The sequence below is a fragment of the Eretmochelys imbricata genome, chromosome 5 (assembly GCF_965152235.1).
Source record: "Eretmochelys imbricata isolate rEreImb1 chromosome 5, rEreImb1.hap1, whole genome shotgun sequence".
In the NCBI taxonomy this organism is placed as follows: domain Eukaryota; kingdom Metazoa; phylum Chordata; order Testudines; family Cheloniidae; genus Eretmochelys; species Eretmochelys imbricata.
The window spans coordinates 9,911,629-9,931,630 of record NC_135576.1 but is presented as its reverse complement, the minus strand read 5'-3'; the positions used below and the strand labels follow the sequence as shown (position 1 = coordinate 9,931,630).

General features: G+C 41.4%; 1 protein-coding gene across 5 annotated transcripts in view; it reads right to left on the bottom strand.

Moving 5' to 3' along the window:
- PIK3C3 (phosphatidylinositol 3-kinase catalytic subunit type 3) overlaps window positions 1-20,002 on the bottom strand; it is a 135,670-nt gene that overhangs the window by 55,743 nt on the left and 59,925 nt on the right. For 4 of the 5 annotated variants that reach the window (XR_013346106.1, XR_013346105.1, XM_077816629.1 and 1 more), the window contains 6 exons: window positions 18,247-18,378; window positions 11,194-11,322; window positions 10,753-10,822; window positions 5,211-5,275; window positions 2,597-2,681; window positions 1,069-1,143 (listed from right to left, as the gene is read on the bottom strand). Coding sequence is in view for 3 of the 5 variants with exons in the window: in XM_077816629.1 (XP_077672755.1) it covers window positions 1,069-1,143; window positions 2,597-2,681; window positions 5,211-5,275; window positions 10,753-10,822; window positions 11,194-11,322; window positions 18,247-18,378 (556 nt within the window). In the remaining 2 variants the exon portion in view is untranslated. Of the gene's footprint in view, window positions 1-519; window positions 577-1,068; window positions 1,144-2,596; window positions 2,682-5,210; window positions 5,276-10,752; window positions 10,823-11,193; window positions 11,323-18,246; window positions 18,379-20,002 lie in introns of those variants that run through there. The other variant, XM_077816631.1, reaches the window with a different exon arrangement.

The following is a 20,002-nucleotide window of genomic DNA, read 5'->3' as shown; positions in this document are numbered from 1 at the left end:
ACTTTTAGGTTAAAAACAGTATTAGAACCGCAGGAATGAGCAGGGATACCTTGGTGTAATAATCAAGATGGTCGAATATCAATATAACTAGTACTAAACAAACATGTTTAAACTTGTACTGTATTTGGAATGCAGCTGAGTGTATAATAGCTGCCAAATCTGTCTGCAAAAAGTCTTTTTACAACGGGCACACAATTAATAGATCCTGAAATTGCTTTGAGACTGTGTGAAAGAGCCTATGAAAAATTAAACAATTTTATAAAGAACAATTAGGATTTTTGGAGCCAGCATTACTTTCTAATTAGTAATTACCCATTAATTTCATCATTGTTTTCCTAACGTTTCAGCTAAAACTTGAAAGGTCTAAGTTATCAGTGTCAAATTTCCTGTTTTGAGGACAAAATTGATCAGAGAGGCAGTTACAATAAGCAACTCAATTTCATTTTAATCTGCTGAGTGTTGCTTTCCAGCAATGCACATTTTAGTCAACCAATTTTGTAACTGACAAAATTTTTAGCAGTCCTTAATTTGCACAGAACAGGAATTTCAGTATTATTGCATTGTTTGTACATTAGCCTGTAAAGAAAAAAATAATTAGTTTCCATGCCACTTTTAGTTATGAATTCTAGTTTTTCTTTAAACACACAAGAGTGTATGTAGGATAGGTACAACAGTATAAACTGAAAAGTGGAGAGAAAATGTATTGTGTATAAGAATATTGCTATTTAACTGCAATTACTAGACTCCCATTATATACCTCTCCATTGACATCAGTATCCAACATGCACTCATTTTACATGGTGAAATAAGTATTTAATTCTATGCATGATGCAGTCTGCTCCCTACTTGCTACCTCACTAATACGTTCAATCTCAAGCTATAAATTACTAACAAGTCAACTTTAGATCGTCTGATGTAGCCTTAACATTAAAAAAAAAGTCTAATCCACAACTATCACTTGTTGGATGTTAGAGTGTCCATAAAATAAAATTCAACAAAACATTAGGCCAAGATATATTTGCAAAGTTATACTGTAGCAGTATTTGATGATTTTTTTTTTTTAAATACCTGTTTTTGTTAGCAAGAGATTATCCAGATGTCGGTCTCCAACTCCAAGGATATAGGTAATAACACAATAACCAGCTGCAATGACAAGTAAATTATAAACAATCAAAAATATTCCATATCCTGGATATCCTGTGTTCCATACTGTTCATAGTAGTAGGTTTGCCATTAGCTTAATTCTTGAAAAATGGATAAACTGAGAAAGCAAGAACATAGGGAGTATAAAGAACAACTTTTGAAGTAAAATGAAATGCAAAGAGAAATGTAGTAGGTATCTTCTTATGTATTAATGAAATCTTAAAATCTAATACTGTATAGTTGTATGTACATTTACAAGGCTACATATGCTTAAAATCTGAAAGTCACCTTATTTCTTCCAACATTAGATCAGCATGGAATGATTTAATACACCATGAAAGTGAAACTAAAATAAATATTTTAAAGTCTTGCAAATAGTATCGTTTACACAATTCTATTTGCCAGTGTTATACTGCTTTCACACTTGGCTCCTATAATCTTATGGTGACAGTGAAGTTACAACTAAGTCATCAGTGAGTCCCTAATGCTAACAATGCTCACACTATTAACATTAGACTTGGTGGGGGAAAAAAAAATCACTGGAATAATTTCTCTGAACAAAAACAAAAACAAATTGGAAGAGCGTCTAGCTTGTGAGTAATAATACCTGAGGTCTCAAGAGGGAGACCAATATAGCAGCCTTTCAAGACTTTCTGTAATCTGCCTGCAACAATATCTAGAGTGAGAAATACTATTTGTAATCAATTTCTTTAGTGAAACTAGCTTAGTTTGTGTGTTTGGTTTCACTTGCTTAGTAATCTGCTTTGTTCTGTTTGCTACCCCTTTTATCACTTAAAATCTGCCTTTTGTAGTTAATAACATTTGTTTAATATAATAATAAACCCCAGTTTCTATAATTTCTAACTGTGGGGGAGGGGCAAGAAGTTGTGCATACCTTCCTCCACATTGAGGGAGGAGGCAGATTTCATAACACACCTTTGGGTCTGCACTCCAAGGGAGGTGGACACCTGAGTGCTGAAGCAAGTCCCTTAAACTGAATCTTCCCAGAGCTGATCTGCAGCTGGGTGTGGCCCTACCTGTGTGTGTGTTAAAGGAGGCTTTAATAGCTTGGCTCAGCAAGACAGGTTAAAGGGGGCCCATGCTGGCAGAACAGGTAGACTCAGTGGTATATCAGCACATCAGGGGGCTTCCTAAGGGGCCTAACCCGTCACACTGCCATCATGTTGTTAGACAGGAAAATACATGATTGCAAGATATGTTTGGGAAATCTAAGTGTTCATTGGTTAACCAATATTTATCAGGATCACTGTGATACTATACTACTTAAATGATGAATTCCTCTCATTTCAGGTACTTGAAAAATGAAAAAAGTTAAAAATATCAATCACTATTTTTTAATAAATTCTACCTACAATGCATCTGAATATTACTAACTCTACAGGTCCAATAGTGGCACATCTAATCAGCAAGTAAACATTTGTAATAAACTTACCACAACTTTTAACATAAGTGTCCATGACCTCTGCACTTATCCCATTAGGACCAGTCTCGCTTGGCGCATGTTTTCTGAAGAAGTTCTGGAAGGACATCAAAAAACGTACTTATCCCATAAAGCTTTAAACTAACTTCAGGGAAGATAGAAAAGTTAGCAGTTTATGTCCTTGGTAAATCTATTACCATACTCTGTGAAGAGACACTTCTGGTATTAATCTTGAAACTTATAAGAATGTCAAGGTTGAATTCAAGAATGTGTTATGTTCAAAGTTGACAGATAACGTTAAACAAAAAAATGTAGCAAGTTATGTTTTCATGCTACAGTTTAGATCTCCGTTCGCATTTTCTTATTCACCAAAGCAGAAACAGATTTAAAATCACTGTCACAAATTGAAGTGCTCTTCCTTTAAAATAACCCATAAAATTAAATTTGCATTGCAGAGTTATTGTATGATTACCATGAGCATCAAAAATGCTTCCATAGTAAATATATTTTTCTGCTAGACTAGAAAAAGCTAAACAGCACTAGCAATTCAAATTAATCTAAAAGTTGAGTAACATCTTAGAATAATATGATGAACATTAGACAAATTATGCACTAATACTTTATGCCGCTTACTTCCACTCAAAACAAACAAATCTAGTATTTTTTATAGAAGTAGTCACAAGGTTTAAAGCTGAAATTTGGAATGGAATTAAGCCTTTATCAAGATAGTCCATAACCACCTTCTGAAGGAGACTGGTTTTGATTTTGCCAAGTTAGGAACATTGGAAAATCATGTATTGAACTTGAGAAGTGGAGTTTTTTCATGAAGTAATCACCTAAAGAAAAGCCATTCAAGGATGTGCAGCAAAGTTATCAGTTAACTGGTTAGTACCCTACATTGCTGAAAATGGCCAGGATACAGAAGTGAAGGGCCCTTGTCGATATTGTAATGTATAAAAGTGCAGGCTTTTGAAGTGCTGTACAGGAGAAAGTCCTGCTCTGGTATGCCTTGGGAATTTAGTGTAGTGTATGTAGTGTAGAATCCCAGAATATTAGAGAAAGAAGGTGGGTGAGGTGATATATTTTATTGGACCAACTTCTGGTGGCAAGACAAGCTTTTGAGCCACACAGAGCTCTTTTTCAGGTAAAGGTACTCAGTGTCACATCTAAAATGCAAGGTGGAATAAATTGTTCAGCATAAGTAGTTAGCACGTATTCTAATCTAAGGGATCATTCAGGGTAGAGCGGCCTGTGACCTCTACAATCACAGGACAAAAAGAGGGGGTTAGCAGGTTATAGATTTTGTAATAAGCCATAAATCCCATGTCTGTGTTCAGTCATGATTTTTAATGTTTAGCAGAGTTATGAATTTAAGCTCCCAGGCTCATCTTTTGAAAGTGTTGTGCACGTTTCCTTTGAGGACAAGGGCAGACAGGTCAGACAAAGTAATTGTTTTATGTTTTATGAAAAGTGTTCACCCACAGGTCATATGGTGTTTTTGTCTTTTATCATTTTCCTGTGAGAGTTCATTCAGGAATGTAATGATTGTCTGGTTTCACCTACATAGTTGTTATAGGGTCATTTAGTGCACTTGATGAGGTACACCACATGTTGTGATAGACATGTAGGATCCATTGATCTTGAAAGGTATGCTGTGGGGGGTGTTTATCATTCTAGCAGTGGCAATATGTCTGCAGGTTTTTCATCTGTTCTTCTGGTAAGGTCCGATGCTACTTTGAGTTGGCATGTCCTGGTCTGTGGGGAGCTTGCTTATGACGATGAGCTTGGAGAGGTGCGTGTGCGCATGTGTGTGGGGGGGGGGGAGGGGGGGGAGCTTGAGGAGAGAAGGTTGTTTGAAGGCCAGAAGTGAGGGATCATGAAAGATTTATTTCAGGATGGGGTCCACCTCGAGTGTAGGTTGCAGTTGTCTGATGAAACGATGTATGGGTTCCAGCGTGAGCTAGTAGGTGACAAATAAGGGTGTACAGTTGGAGGGGTATTATTCCTGTCTTGAAGCAGGTTCTCAAAGTATTTGGGTGGTGTGTTCCATGATGCAATCTACTTCCCTGGTGAAGTGTCTTTGGTTGGTGGTTTTGAGCATGTTAAGGTGTGCATCCTGGACTTTCTCTTTGGAGCATATTCTGTAATATCTGAGTGTCTGTTTGTAGATAACAGATTTCTTGGTGTGTTTGGGGTAGTTACTGGATCTATGAAGGTAGGTGTGCTGATGAGTGGATTTTCTTGTATATGGTTGTCCGTAGGGTTCCATTGTTGAAGCTGATCATGGTATCCAAAAAGCTGATGCTAGTGTGGGAGGTCTCAGTAACAAAAAACACTGGTATGTATCTCAACTGACTGTTCTAAAGCTTTTGCTACTATGAACTCCTATAGCAGACATAAAACTAGAAAAAAAACCAGTACAGAACGAGACCCATAACTATCAGTTTCAATTAATCAGTAAAGCACAGAGTTTCAGTGTCAAAACTAGTTGAGTCTTGCCCTGAATTCTTCAACAATATTAATTTTAGTCATTAAATATCCATGCTGCATACTCATGCAAAAGATCAGCAATATGAAGACACTGTCCCCAAATGAACAAAAAAAAAAGAGACACCAGATCATATACCTGTATACTTTCTTCGGTAGCAAGAACTTCAGCAACAGGGACTGACTGAATAAACTGCATGAAACCTGTGATAAGAAAGCAGTATCTTCAGTACTTGAAGGTGTAAAATAAGTAGAGAATAACTTTGGTGAAGAAATAAAGCTATGCACCTTTTATTCCACTGCACTCAGCAAGCAAGGTTTTGCCAGTAAACATATAGCCTGCAGTAAATTTTAAATATACTTGTCACAACTACACAGCTGCTTGACCCAGGCTGGAAAGATACCTGGCTTGTGAAGGAATCTACCTAAGACACTATCTTGGGTGACGAATTACTATTTGTAACCAATTCCTTTAGTGAATCAAATTTAGTGCTTTATTTGTTTGGTAATTTGCTTTGTTCTGTTTGCTACCTCTTTACCATTTAAAATTCACCTTTTATAGTTAATAAACGTATTTCTTTTTTTATAATATAACTCAGTTTATGTAATTTGTAACTGGGGGGGGCAAGAGGTTGTGTAGATCTTCCTCCACATTGAGGGAGGGGGCAAATTTCATAAAACCTTTGGGTTTGTACCCCTTAAAGGGAGTGGGGACCAGAGTGCTGGGGAAAGCCGTTAAGGCTGAATCTTTCCAGAGCGGATCGCTCTCTCTGTGCAGCTGGGTGTGGCGCTGCCTGTGTGCTTGGCTGGAAGAGGCTTGTGAGCCTACCCCAGCAAAACCAGGTAAAGGGGACCCAGGCTGTAAGAATAGGCTGACTCAGTGGGATCCAAGCACATCTGGTGGCATTCAGAGGGGACAAACTGTCACACCCTGTTAAGAAGGTAGCCATTATACTCATTTTTTTGCATAGAGAAGCACATAGAAATTTTACATGACTTGCCCAAGGCTAGGCAGAAAGCTAGCAATAAAGTTGGAACTATAACTTGAGTCTCTTGATTCTTGTTATGAATAAAAATAGACCCTTCTATAGAAGACTGTACAGATTGACAGGTTTCAGAGTAGCAGCCGTGTTAGTCTGTATTCGCAAAAAGAAAAGGAGTACTTGTGGTACCTTAGAGACTAACCAATTTATTTGAGCATAAGCTTTCGTGAGCTACAGCTCACTTCATCAGATGCAAGTAAAGATTATGACTATCTGTTTTAAGAATCATAATGATAGAACAAAATGGTATGAAAACAGCAGATTCTAGTGGACTTCAATACAACTGGATCATGAGACATTTTAAAGACTGCAATGGTACAAATATAGGAGAAAGAGGAGGTTACTTACTTCATCTGGAGGTTCTTCAAGATGTGTGGTACCTGTCTGGAATCCAGACATGGGTGCACATGCACCAGAACCAAAACTGTTCGGTAGTGTCTGTTGACCCACACGTGCGTCATCTGCATGTCTGCTATAAGAGGCTGTGCGGGTCAACGCCACTTCAGTATCCCTCTTATCTGAAAGAAATGGAGTCTGCAGAAGAGGGCATGAAGGGCAGTATTGGAATCCAAACAGGGACCACACATCTTGAAGAACCTCCAGTTACAGTAAGTAACCTCCTCCTTCTCTTCTTCTTCAAGTGATGGTCCCTATATGGATTTTAGACATGGGAGAGTGGCGAGCAGTGCTCAGCATGAAGATGGGTGCGTGGCATCGTGTGAAGTTATAGTCTGGAGGACCGCTCGGCCGACAGCCGCATCCACCACCACCGCCGAGGGAATGGCGTAGCAAGTAGTGAAGGTGCTCATGCGCCTCATTGAGGTGACGATCACTTTCATGGAGAGGTGGGCGAGGGAACAGATCAGGAGAGGCTCAAAGGGATGTTTAGTGAGGGCAGAGAGGATGATGTACATGTTCCAAGATGGAGTTCCAGCAGACAGGCATTGAGCAAGCCTTTAAGGAAGCAAGCGATGGTCAGGTGAGTGAAGACAGAGGAACCATCCACGGGGGGTTGGTGGATGGATGGAAGGTGGATCGGAGGAAAAGCGGAGAGGTGGAGGTGGTCGGTGAACCAGTACTGGCGAGGTCAAAAGGGGGCAATCAGGTTGATCATTGTTCAATCCTTTCGTACCTTGCACAGGACTTGCGGGAGCAGAGGGACGAGTGGAAAGGCATAGCAGACTTTGGAGGTCCAGGGCAGGAGGAGGGCTTCGCCCCACAAGCCCATCCCAAGGGTCCTTCTGGAGGATAAAAGGAGGAATTTGCAGTTCTCCAAAATCCCAAAGAGGTCCCAATGTGGGGTGCCCCACCAGTATAAGATGGAGTGAAGCATGGGATCATGGATCTCCCACTCATGATTCGTGTAGAAGGACCTGCTGAAAGTGTCTGCCAGGAAGGTGCACGGTGTGCAGTGTGATCCCATGCTTGATGCATCAGTTCCAGAGGTGAAAGGTTCTGCACAGAGAGAGGGCGACCTGGCACCACCTTGTTTGTTGATATACACAACTGCCATCATGTAGTTGAAGAGCAGCTGAAGGTGCCAGGACCATATGAGAGAGAGGTGAGGGTTGCAAAGAGATCCGTCAGGAGGGAAGTGCGGCCCACGATAGAGTTCAAGTGAGCCCCAGTAAAAGTGATTGCTTGGGTAGGGTTGAGGACTGATTTTTCCTCATTGATATAGATATCCAGGTGGATGAGGAGATCATGAAGGGCGTGGATAGGGGAAAGGAGGCAGGTGTGCAATGTTGCAATGCGGATCCAATTGTCCACGCAGGGAAACACAGAGTGGCAGAAGTGGCGTACGTAGGTGGTGATGACGGTGAAAATCTTTTTGAACACATGTGGAGCGGTGGCAATATCAGTGGCGAGGACCCGGAACTGATAATGGGAGTGCCTCACGGTGAAACAGAGAAATTTCTGATGAGCCAGGTGGATGTCAATGTGAAAATAGGCATCCTTCATATTGAGAGCCATGAACCAGAAGCCTCAGGGGAGGGATGGAATAAGGTAGGGGCAGCATGACCATCCAGAATCAGAACTTACGGGTGAGCTTGTTGAGCAACTGGAGGTCCAGATTGGGCCACTGGCCACCCCTTTCTTGGGAATAAGGAAATAGGGGGAATTGAACCCTCAGCCATGATAACAGCAGGAAATACGCTCTATGGTGCCCTTCCGGAGCAGGGCATCTGCTTCCTCTTGTAGGAGACTGCAATGGGAGGAATCTCCAGGGGCACTTCAGAGTAGGGGCATAGGAGGTGGGCATGTGCCAAACTGTCTGTGCTGGTTGTAGAATGGTTAAGTGGCTAGGGAGGCAGTGAGGGAGGGTCCAGGTGGCAGGAGGCTATCCAAAAGTTTGTTTTGCGGGTCCTGGACCTTTTCCCACCATAAGGTTGACAGCCTCCGCCATGCGCTGAAGCAGGTTGTGGTACTGGTGATGGTCATCCACAGGGGAGAGAGAAAGTGGAATTAATGCCTTGTCCGGGTACGACCAGCGGCACCAATTGCACGATGACCTCTTCCTCCTGTTCATCATACCCAGAGGGGGACATGGTGCAAGCAGGGGATGGCTGGTAATATGGCAGCAGTGGTAGCCCACATTCTACGTGGGGTCCCATGGAGGCCAGTAGGGCCAAGCATAGGGCTCGCCACGCATTGGCGGGCCCTGGGGCAATGGAATCACGGCACAGTGCAAGGGTCATAGGCATATGGCTAGGGCGGGTAATGCCCACAATCCGGGCTGTGAGAACGTGCAGGAGAGAAGGGGTCTGGCTTGGAAAACCACTCAGACTCAGAGGATTGATCTGGTAGAGGTGGAGCTGTTGGTGTGTGGGTGGAAGAGGAGCGCCACTCCGGAAGGAGTAGGAGAGGTTCATCCGCTGGAGAGGTAAGCATGAAGCATCCGCAGATAGGGAACTGGCATATGGGAGAATGAACTTGGCTATGGGCATCAGCAGTTCCAGGCAGCCTGGAGTGTGGGAGCCGGGCGTTCCAGTCTCATAGGGCCCAGTGGCATAGATGGTGCCGGCGGTGAAGATGGCGGCAGACTGGGAATCAGGGTGGGAAGCAGCACCTACGGCTTGCATTAGTGTTTCATCTTATGCTCTGTCCAGGGCTTCTTAGGAGCCGCAGCAGCCGGCTCGGCATGTTACTTCTCACCCGACTGGGCACGGCTCGGGGAGGCAACGCTGTGCTTAGGAGCAGTCCCCATCGGGGAGGCGCCCTTATGTCCATGTCTGGGTTTCTAATTCTCACAGTGGGGCTTCAGCGGATGCAACAGTATGTAGGGTTCCAGTAGGCGGGAGAAAGCCAGAGGGTCACTCACCAATATTGATGGACACCATTCCAGTGAATCCAACTGCACAGATAGCTTCCTCCATGAGGAACACGCGGAGGCGAGTTCCCTACCCTCCCGAGTCCGAGCCAGGAATGAGGAGCAGATGGAACAGTGGATGAGGACGTAGACTTCACCGAGACACTGCTGGTGCTTGACGCTCACGGAGAAGAAGAGCAGGCACAAAGCACAGTTCTTCAAGCTAGCTTGTCGGGGCATAATCCCAGGGGTATGGGGAGAGGAGGTACTGTCTCCCCTCCAGGGGAAGAAGTCCGACAGGGGAGCCTAAATAACTAAAACTGAATGCATCCGATGAAGTGAGCTGTAGCTCACGAAAGCTTATGCTCAAATAAGTTTGTTAGTCTCTAAGGTGCCACAAGTCCTCCTTTTCTTTTTGCGGATAGAGACTAACATGGCTGCTACTCTAAAAGTGTACAAGAACTACTCTATCCAGCGAGAACATGCTAGCAATTATATACAGATGAGAATAAACAGATAAAAGTTCTCTTAGCAGACCTAACAGCAGCAAGGAACAGGGGTTCTGACTCTGGCCACACGGTGGTAAGATGGAACTGGAACAGCATCGACATGCACGTCCACTTATAGCTCTTGCACATGGCGCACATGCACACCCATGTCTGGAATCCATATAGGGATCATCACTAGAAGAACTTACTAGTTTTCATCCTAAATTTAGTTGTAAGGTTTCCTATTACGGAGATTTATTATTTTTACTAAGCATAACACAGTACATTTACTATTACTCAATGAAATCTCAACACTTGTCAAAATAAGTTACTGGAGTGCATTTCATAACGTAACATCTTTACTTTTTGTTGGTCCCTACCCAAGCCCGAATGACTACCCTGCAGTTTTTAGCCCCGCAATCTGAGCCCCACAAGCCCAAGTGAGCTGATCTGGGCCAGCCACAGCCATGCCACCATTTTTTTTTTTTAATTACTTTGTAGAAATATCCTCAAAGATCAGAGAGGGAACAGAGGTGCAGCTAGGTCTGAAACAATGACAACCAGTATTTCACAATTTGGCACTAGGTGAGGCAAAACAAGCACTTGACAGTAAAGCTGGAGAGGGGAAATAGAAGGTAAAGAATAAACACTAATCTGATTTTAAGCAAGTTTCCCAAGTTTGTTATAAAGAAATCTTACAACCTGAAGTCAGCTGTACCCTCCTGTGACACTAACAAGAAGCCTGAGTTAGAGAATGTCTGCATCCAGGTAAGTGAAACTGAGGAAGACAAATACCTGATTATTTTCAGTGTTTTTTTTTAAAAAAAGAAATAACTTTACCATGCTTTGTACTAGTAGCCAGCACCTTATATGGTGTTAGCTTCAAATCCAGATTCTCCTTACGTAACAGCTGGAAGGAAAACACAAACATGAGTGGAACAGTTAAAAATAATCAAACATTTTTTAAAAGAGGCTAGGTTGTGCTGTGGTTTAATACAGTAACTTATTCCCTTTTGAGGAAACTTAGTTCAGATCTGTCATAAGGCATAAGTGAAAGTCTGTTTGCTCATTTCTTCTTTGTCCACAGAGGACATTAAATAATATTTGTAAGGACTGGAATTTTTTGGAATGTAACAGCTACAATAAAAGAGTACTGAATTAAGCTGCATTAATATCTTGTGTTTTCTGGGTTTTAACCAAGAGAAATTTCCTCAGCTTGTATAAACAATAAAACAGATGTTTAATAGTGAGATTAAGAAACACTTGATTAACGTTCATCACCTTGTCCATGAGTGAAATAATTTGAAGAATAAGTTGATCTTGACGTAAATCATCACCATGTTTAAATATTACAGGATATTTGCCTCCATCTTCTGTCTTGAAGAATAACTGGGCAGGCATTAGGGCACTCTGGAAAAAGAAATTTGCCATGAACCAGTACACTAGAACAAATTGAATACTCAACTTCACTGGGACAAATCTAAGTTGGGAATCCTTCCCTACATGTGAGTAAATTCATTTATAATTGCCTCTCTCATTTGCTTTTTAGCCTTCTAGCCTAATACATCTGCAAAATGGTGGGTTTTGCAATAGGCTCTGAAGACTGCTCCAATAGGGCTCATTTGGCACTCTAATATTGTGTTCCATAGTCCATGACACTGCATCAAGAACGTACTGCCCCCACTTAGCAAAAGTTTGACCATAGAACTTCCAGTTTTTATATAATTTCTAGATTCCATTCATCCACAGAGGATACAGCACTCTGTGAGAAATCTGAGAGAAGTAGTAAGACAAATCAAATGGATCCTGGTAAAAAAAAATTAAATCATTCTATCCTCTTTAATTAGGGGAAAATGCAGAAATTAAGTTTGTGCACATCTGATTCAAACTTCGAAGCACCATATAAAAGGAGCAAAACATTTTAAACTGACCAGAAAAAAAAAAAACCCATAGGAAAACTCAATAATTACATTATAAATGTCAAAGAAATGATAGGGATAGGACATTTTCAAACCAATTAACTGCTTTCTCAATTAATTAAGCAAAAGTAACAAATTTAAATGTTTTTTTAAAAGAACTAATTTAATTCTGTTTGCAGTTTCACCCTTCATAAAATGAGCTGAAGATCAATTATCTACATGAATAAATTTATCTACTGTAATTCATCAAGTGAGGCCTCTCAAACAAAAATGAAAAAAATCGGGTACACAAGGGAGATTTTTAATGGATCAATTTCACGAAAGCTGTTTGCAGTAAGTGCTCTGAGGCAGTGGTTTTCACATCTTCTACTGATACTTACTTTTTCTCTGAAAAATTTCGCTCCTTATTCTTCTACACAAGGACTTAATGAGGTTGTAGAGAAAAGCTGACTGAAGTCAAAAGATGTTACTTAGACTCAAAAGCACAGAGGCCCCATCCTTCCTCAAGGACATTTTTTCTGGTTCTGTAGAGTTTACTAGTTACTGACTAGTCTCCAACCTCTTTCTCGGGGGAAGAGATAGAATTGAGTGGCCACCATCTTCTCAAAGTGCATTTGGACACCAATGGCACCTACTGAAAGATTGGATCTAAATTCTGGCTCTCTTTTGGGCAGCTCATGAATTATACGTATCTTGCTTACTTTAAATAGGACCATGCTGGACCTCCCAATCTTGCTTTGTTATGTTTTTTCTTTTTTAAATTGAAAAGAAAACCACCACCTCATGTCAAAGGCTGACTTCCAATACATTGTTAAAGTAGCTGCTCTGCTACATGATCCAGAATCTGTCTAGACAATTAAGCATTACATTCCCACAAAGATTCAGCGTTCTATGGGTGAACGACAACCATCTGTCAAAGCTTTTGTTGCAAAACAAATTGCTCTCCAAACAATAGGTGATTAGTTTGCCAGGATCAGCTAAGGGTTCTGCAGTGCTCTGGAGCTGTGTCATAGAGGAAAGTGACTGCCCTACAGACCAACGAACTACTACAGGAGTAGTGTGAACCTCAGATGACAGATAGCTCCTTGTCCTCTCCTAAACAATGGGTACGTCTGTTGGGACAAGGTCATTCTTATCCCGGCTAAAGAGCTTGCTATTTTGACTTGTAAAAATCTCCCTAATCCCACCTTTAGTTTTACGTGTAGCTGCAGAAAGACAGCGCATCCTAAAGAGCAGTCATAGTTTAGGTGGCTTTGGGGGTGAGCTCTCATTGCCAAGAAAATGCCTCATCTGATTAGCATAACGTATAGCCTCTGACAGCTAAACTACTGCTTGCCTTCTCATGGCAGAGTTGTTCTTAGTTGAAAATGGGAGTGTGAACGGCGAGTATCTGGCACCTTATAACCAGATTGCTCTGGGCAGGTGGGGCTCATTCAACCTAGTCCACCTAGGATAATGGACTCTGATTTCAGCCTGGCCAGCCAGTTTGTAAAAGTGTGCCGGGAAGTGTGCCAAACACATATGCTCTATGGGTCTTTGTCTTCAGGGACCATATCACTAGAATGCTATGGCATCCCCTGGAATCAACGTGCAACCACTTCACCAGACAGCTGTGGAAAATATGAAAAGGCCACCCCATTAAGGGCACATGCAGCTGAAGAAGCAAGCCCAAGAATTATGTTTGGTTTCACTGAATGTGGAAACAATGACTACGAAATCAAGAGAAGTAGCTGAGACACTGAAAAGAAGGAGAGTGCATATTGCCTGCATACAAGAAACAAAATGGAAGTGGTCAAAATCCATAAACACTGGAGATGGTTACAAGATAACGTATTATGGCTCAGTAGCAAGGAGGAACAGAGTAGGAATAATTGTAGCAGAATTATTACAGGACAAGGTAGCGGTCATCCTAAAGAAGAGCAACTGGTCAATGAAAGTTAGAATAGTACTGAGCAGAACAGGACTGTGGATCTGTGCTCTGGCTCCACTCCAGCTCCAGCAAAAACCCCTGCAGCTCCGCTGCTCCGGAGCTGCTCCACGCTCCAGCTCCGGGCTCCGCTCCAAAGCCCTGGAGCAGAGAACAAATATTTGTGTTTTTTTTTAATTCAGATATACACTGCAGGTTGGTTGTGTGACTGAGGAGAAGGCAGAATTCCAGATAGTGCTGAACCCAGTGACAAGTGAAGTTCCACAAGCAGAGTACTTGATTATTGGAGCAGACCTCCACACACATGTAGGAGAACACAGTGATGACTACAATGACGTCATGGAGGATGAGACTTTGGAACCAGAAATGAACCCGGTGGCGCTATCTTAGAGTTAGCCAGAGCCCATGGCCTGATTATTACCAATAGATACATTGTAAAGAAGGAAGAGTACTTAATTACACACGAGTGTGGTACCAACAGGTCCGAGGTCAATTGTTTGTAATAACTCTCCTGGGTTGAGTTTAGCCTCTCTCACATTTTTAGATCTCTTCCTCTTGTAAGGAAGTAACCTAAAAATGTGAAACTAAACTGATGCCAGGAGAGCAAATCATAAGCAATTTATATTGCTGTGCAATTGACTTCTGGGTGAAAAGGCTAGTGGGGAACAAAAGATGAGTTGTGGAACAAAGAGGTAGAGCCTTGCGGAAAGGGAAGTTAGTCTGAGGTATAAGGACAAAGATTCTACTGAGTTCGGGCAACGATCAAACTGACCACAATGATACCAAAGAGGTTTGGGGGAAAATATCCAAACACATTACTGACTATTCACAAGCTGCATGTGGCCAAACAAAAGGAGGGAAAGTTCATTGCAAGGGGACATAGTGGTGGTCAAACAATGTACAAGAATCTGTAAAGAAGAAGGAAAGGTGTAAATGATGGCAGAAAGTAGGAATGGTAGACAATTATGAGGAATACAAGCTGGTAAAGAAAACAGCAAAACAACAACAACAACAAAAGAGCAGTTACAGAAGCTAAGGGTCAGGCGCTTAAAGTCTTTTACACAGGACTACTATGGAAGGAAGGAGGGAAAGGAATATATAGATTACCCAAGATTAGACAAAGAAGCACAGAGACTTGGGAACTGTGAAGTGGATTAAAGAAGAAAACAGAAGAGCACTGGTGGAAGAGTGTGACGTCATTAGGAGGTGGCAGCAAGTTTATGAGAAACTGCTCAGTAAAGAGAATGTAAAGAAACCACTGAGGAAACTATGCACAAGCAACAACCTTACAAGATTTACCATCCTGGTGGAGACTCAGACATTGCTCAAGATGATGAAACATGGCAAGGCAGAGGGACCGAATAGTGTACCAATTGAGGCATTTAAAGCAACAGACAATGGTTATGACGACAAACTTTTTCACCTTAATTAACTATACTGGAAAATTGAAAATTCGTCCCTATTTTTAAGCATAAAGGAGATGTTCAAGAATGTAGTAATTACCAACCCATCAAGTTAATGATTCACCCGATAAAATGCCTGCAAGAATTATAAAGACTGGGAGGAGCTGGAGCACCAAGTAAACCACCACCAATTCAGGTGTATGCCAGGACGGTCAACAATGGATGCAGTGTTTGCAGCCTGAGTGTTGCAGAAGCAGCACAGGGAGAAACACAAGGAATTGCATTTAGAATAAGAGATGTCTTATGACAAAGTTCCTAGAGAATTATTATGATGGCACCTGCTGTGGCATAATCTGCTGGAGACATACGTTCGGACTATCATGGCCATGTACAAGGGTAGTGAGAAGCAGTTGCAGCTACAGTGAGTCATTCACCATGATGGTAGATCAACATCCAGGATCAGCCTTAAGTCCATTCACGTTTGTGATTATAATGGATACCTTGACACAGGACATCAGAGGAAAAGCTCCTTCGGGCATGCTTTGTAACAATGATAATATGTTGCGCCAAGAAGATAATACAAACTGGAAAGGGGGTTACGACTATGGAGATCTGCATTAGAAGAAAATGGTTTACGAATCAGCCAAAAAAAGATGGAATAATATGATGCTTTGTTGAGAGATAATGAGAAGCCAGTAAAATTAGATGGCGTAGAGTTAAAATCTGTGCAACAATTTAAATATCTTAGCACAGTGTTGAGTCATAACGGGAAGGTAAATGCAGATGTTAGTAGCCACATGAAAAGTGCTTGGTGTAAACCAGTAGTTTCCAACCTGTGGTCCACAGATCTCTGGAGGTCCACAGAATATGTTTAAGATGTTTGTAAAAGGTTGTCATTACCATAGAACAGTGGTTTTCAACCTGTGGTCCGTGGACCCCCGGAGGTCCACAGACTATGTACAAGATTTCCAAAGGGGTCCACACCTCCATTCAAAAAATTTTAGGGGTCTGAAAATTAAAAATAAAGTTGAAGGGAAATCTCTGCAATAAGAATATGCCAAGTAAACTAAAGAACAAAGCATATAAGTTCATGATTATGTCAGCCATGATGTATAGATCAGAATGCTGGCCAATGAAGAAGAAAGAACAACAACTCTTCACACTCCTGAAATGAGTATGCTCAGTTGGACGCCAGTGCCGATAGGCTACACAATGAAATGGTACAAACCACAATGCAGGTTGCCCCATTGTGGAAAAGCAGAGGGAGCGTAAACTGAGATGGCTAGTCACGTGAGATGAAGTGATGTGGTATATGTTGGCCAGAGTACAAAAGCTAGTAGTCACAGGGTAAAGACCATGAGGAAGACTTAGAAAAGTTGGTTTGTGATGCTGAAGGAGGACATGAAGAAGGCTCGTATCAGCATGGAGAAGACACTTGACAAGAATGCTTGAAAATGAACAACAAGAACCACCAACCCCAAATGATCAGACAAGGTGAAGGCAATGAAGAAGAAACACTCTATTCCGAAGAAAACACAAATGCACACATGGAGAAAACTCTAAAGTGTGGCCAGAGAAGGTGAGGTGCTGGAAGACTGTAGGAAGATGCACATCTTTGTGATTTATGCAGAATTTTGGCAGACACATAAGTTATGCACCCATTTGCGCATCACCACTATTACTACCATTTGCACCCAGTTCATAACAAACAGTCTATCAGCAAGGTTTGACTCTGTTGATCATGGATTTTTAATAAGTCATATAGAATGGATGGTGGACCATTGTTGTGCTGGCTCTGATCTCTTAGTAGCTAGCCCTCAGATAGGGAAGTCCTGTCTGAATATCAAAATGTTCATGGATCTCACCCCGCTCAGAACAAAATGTAAAGCCCATCCCTCTACGTCAACTCCATTGCTTACAGTATTGTGGCCGGATACGCTGGAGGGCAGGGATAGGATACAGAGGGACCTAGACAAATTGGAGGATTAGGCCAAAAGAAATCTGATGAGGTTCAATAAGGATAAGTGCAGGGTCCTGCACTTAGGATGGAAGAACCCAATGCACAGCTACAGACTAGGGACCGAATGGCTAGGCAGCAGTTCTGCGGAAAAGGAACTAGGGGTGACAGTGGACAAGAAGTTGGATATGAGTCAGCAGTGTGCCCTTGTTGCCAAGAAGGCCAATGGCATTTTGGGATGTATAAATAGGGGCATAGCAAGCAGATCGAGGGACGTGATCGTCCCCCTCTATTCGACATTGGTGAGGCCTCATCTGGAGTACTGTGTCCAGTTTTGGGCACCACACTACAAGAAGGATGTGGATAAATTGGAAAGAGTTCAGCGAAGGGCAACAAAAATGATTAGGGGTCTGGAACACATGACTTATGAGGAGAGGCTGAGGGAACTGGGATTGTTTAGTCTGTGGAAGAGAAGAATGAGGGGGGATTTGATAGCTGCTTTCAACTACCTGAGAGGTGGTTCCAGAGAGGATGGTTCTAGACTATTCTCAGTGGTAGAAGAGGACAGGACAAGGAGTAATGGTCTCAAGTTGCAGTGGGGGAGGTTTAGGTTGGATATTAGGAAAAACTTTTTCACTAGGAGGGTGGTGAAACACTGGAATGCATTGCCTAGGGAGGTGGTGGAATCTCCTTCCTTAGAAGTTTTTAAGGTCAGGCTTGACAAAGCTCTGGCTGGGATGATTTAATTGGGGATTGGTCCTGCTTCTGAGCGGGGGGTTGGACTAGATGACCTCCTGAGGTCCCTTCCAACCCTGATATTCTATGATTCTGTGATTCTATGAATCAATTAGTATGCACACACTCACAGCATTTCATAAGGAAAGAGTAGAGGATACAGTCTTTTAGACCAAAATGCCACTTAAGCATTGGTTGCACTCGGGTACAGATACTTTGATCGTGCATTGCCCCACTAAATTCAGTGATATTAGCCTCTCAACTTCAGGAGCACAAAGCTTGTTCGACAAATTTAACAGCAAGTAGTTTTTCAAGGTAACGTTTCTGTTAGTATTTCAAAAATTAAGGTTTAATTGTAACTCACTTATTCAATGGAAGACCTCTCCCATTTACCTTAAACAGTGTAGCTGTCTCTGGGATTATTCCTCTGATTTTCACCTGAGGCTCTAAAGGAAGTGGAATAAGTTCCACATCTGACAAATTCATCTTCTCATTGTCTGCAAGTAATGCCTGTAGCCTCTCATTCTAAAAAAAAAGAGTAAAAACCCAAAAGTCCAATTAGATGAAAATGCAAATGGAGTTTAAAAGAAATACAGATGGAAAAGCATGAGAACAACCTTTGCAGAAATATTTATATAGTTGGGTATAAAAATGTGCAGTAACAAAAAAGCAGATGTATATCCAAATAATATAGCATTTATAAAGCACTTTATGCCTTCAAAGCAATGTAACATTCATCTTTACCACAATGTGAAATTTTTAAAAAAAATGCAGAACAGGCAAAGTAATCAGATATTCTACACCCAGTTCAAAGTCAGTCATAGAAATACATGCAGGTTTAGTTGTGTCAGGGATAGTAACCTTCCAATAATTTCTTTGTATTTTTGTAAATTGGTTACATGCCCCTATGAAGGGGTGTTGGTTTTCCACATTAATAGAGGTCTTTCATTCTCTTATACAAGGTCTGTTCATGCTCTAGGACAGTGATACTCAGATCTCAGGGGTTCAGGAGTCAAATTAGTGATCAACATTACCCAAAAGAGCAATAGTAGTGTGAATTCATTGTTCCAGTTACTATAGAACTATTCATATTTAAAACTGTATGATGGGGGAAATATTTACTTTTATATAATTCTCACAGCAAATAAGTTAATAAACTTAGTGCAAGTTGATAACCTAATTGGTTAATAACATGATAAAAGCATCCTGATTAATAACTTAATAACTGGTTAATAATTAAATCACACAGTGTTTTATATCATGTGCTTCAAAGAGCCAGAGAAGATGCATTAAAGAGCCACTTGCGGCTCACAAGCCACACTCTGAGTCTCACTGCTCTAGGATATGATCCTGCACTTGGAATTATACTGATAGAGCCCTGCACCTGTATGGAGCCCTGCTGACTTCAACGGGTTCACTCGTGGTGGTAAAAACCTGCGACAATCTCACTGTAGGAGCTGGCCCTAGATTTATAATATTGAACCTACTATATTTTAAAATAATCAATACTGCACACATTTTTAAAACTGCAATTCAGTGAGAACTATTTACCTAATAGCCTATATAATAAAGAACTTATGCACCAAATGCTCAACAGCCGCCCTATTTCCTCCTGCCAACCATGCACAGAATAGACAAGAAGTGAAGAGAGATGCAGCAGATTCCACTGATTTTAACACCAGCCAGAGGCAAACCGGAGGGGCATAGGTCCACTATATTAGCTCAAACATCCCTGGGCATATGTACAATGGCCAGTTGCTGCAGGCCAGATGATAGCCCGAACCCATACATTTGAGTTATATAGAAATATGTCGGCAATTACTATATACGATACATCTTGCAAGTGTTTCTCTGTGGTTTATGTGTAGGATAGATTATAGGCCAGAAGCACATTTCAAGAACATATGCATATTACCCAATTTTCATAATGTATTTTCCCCTTTATGTATTATAGATACAATCACACAAAGCATGACTAAATATATTCCTTTTTCTGGATAAACAGAGTGTGAGAGTGTGTGTGTGTGTTCGTTCAAATAAATTCAACTTAACAGGCTTGATGAAAGTTATAAATGCATATTAAAAATATCCAAGACCTCACAGAAGATTAAAGCTCCTTGCTGAATATTGGTATAAAGAACCAATAAAC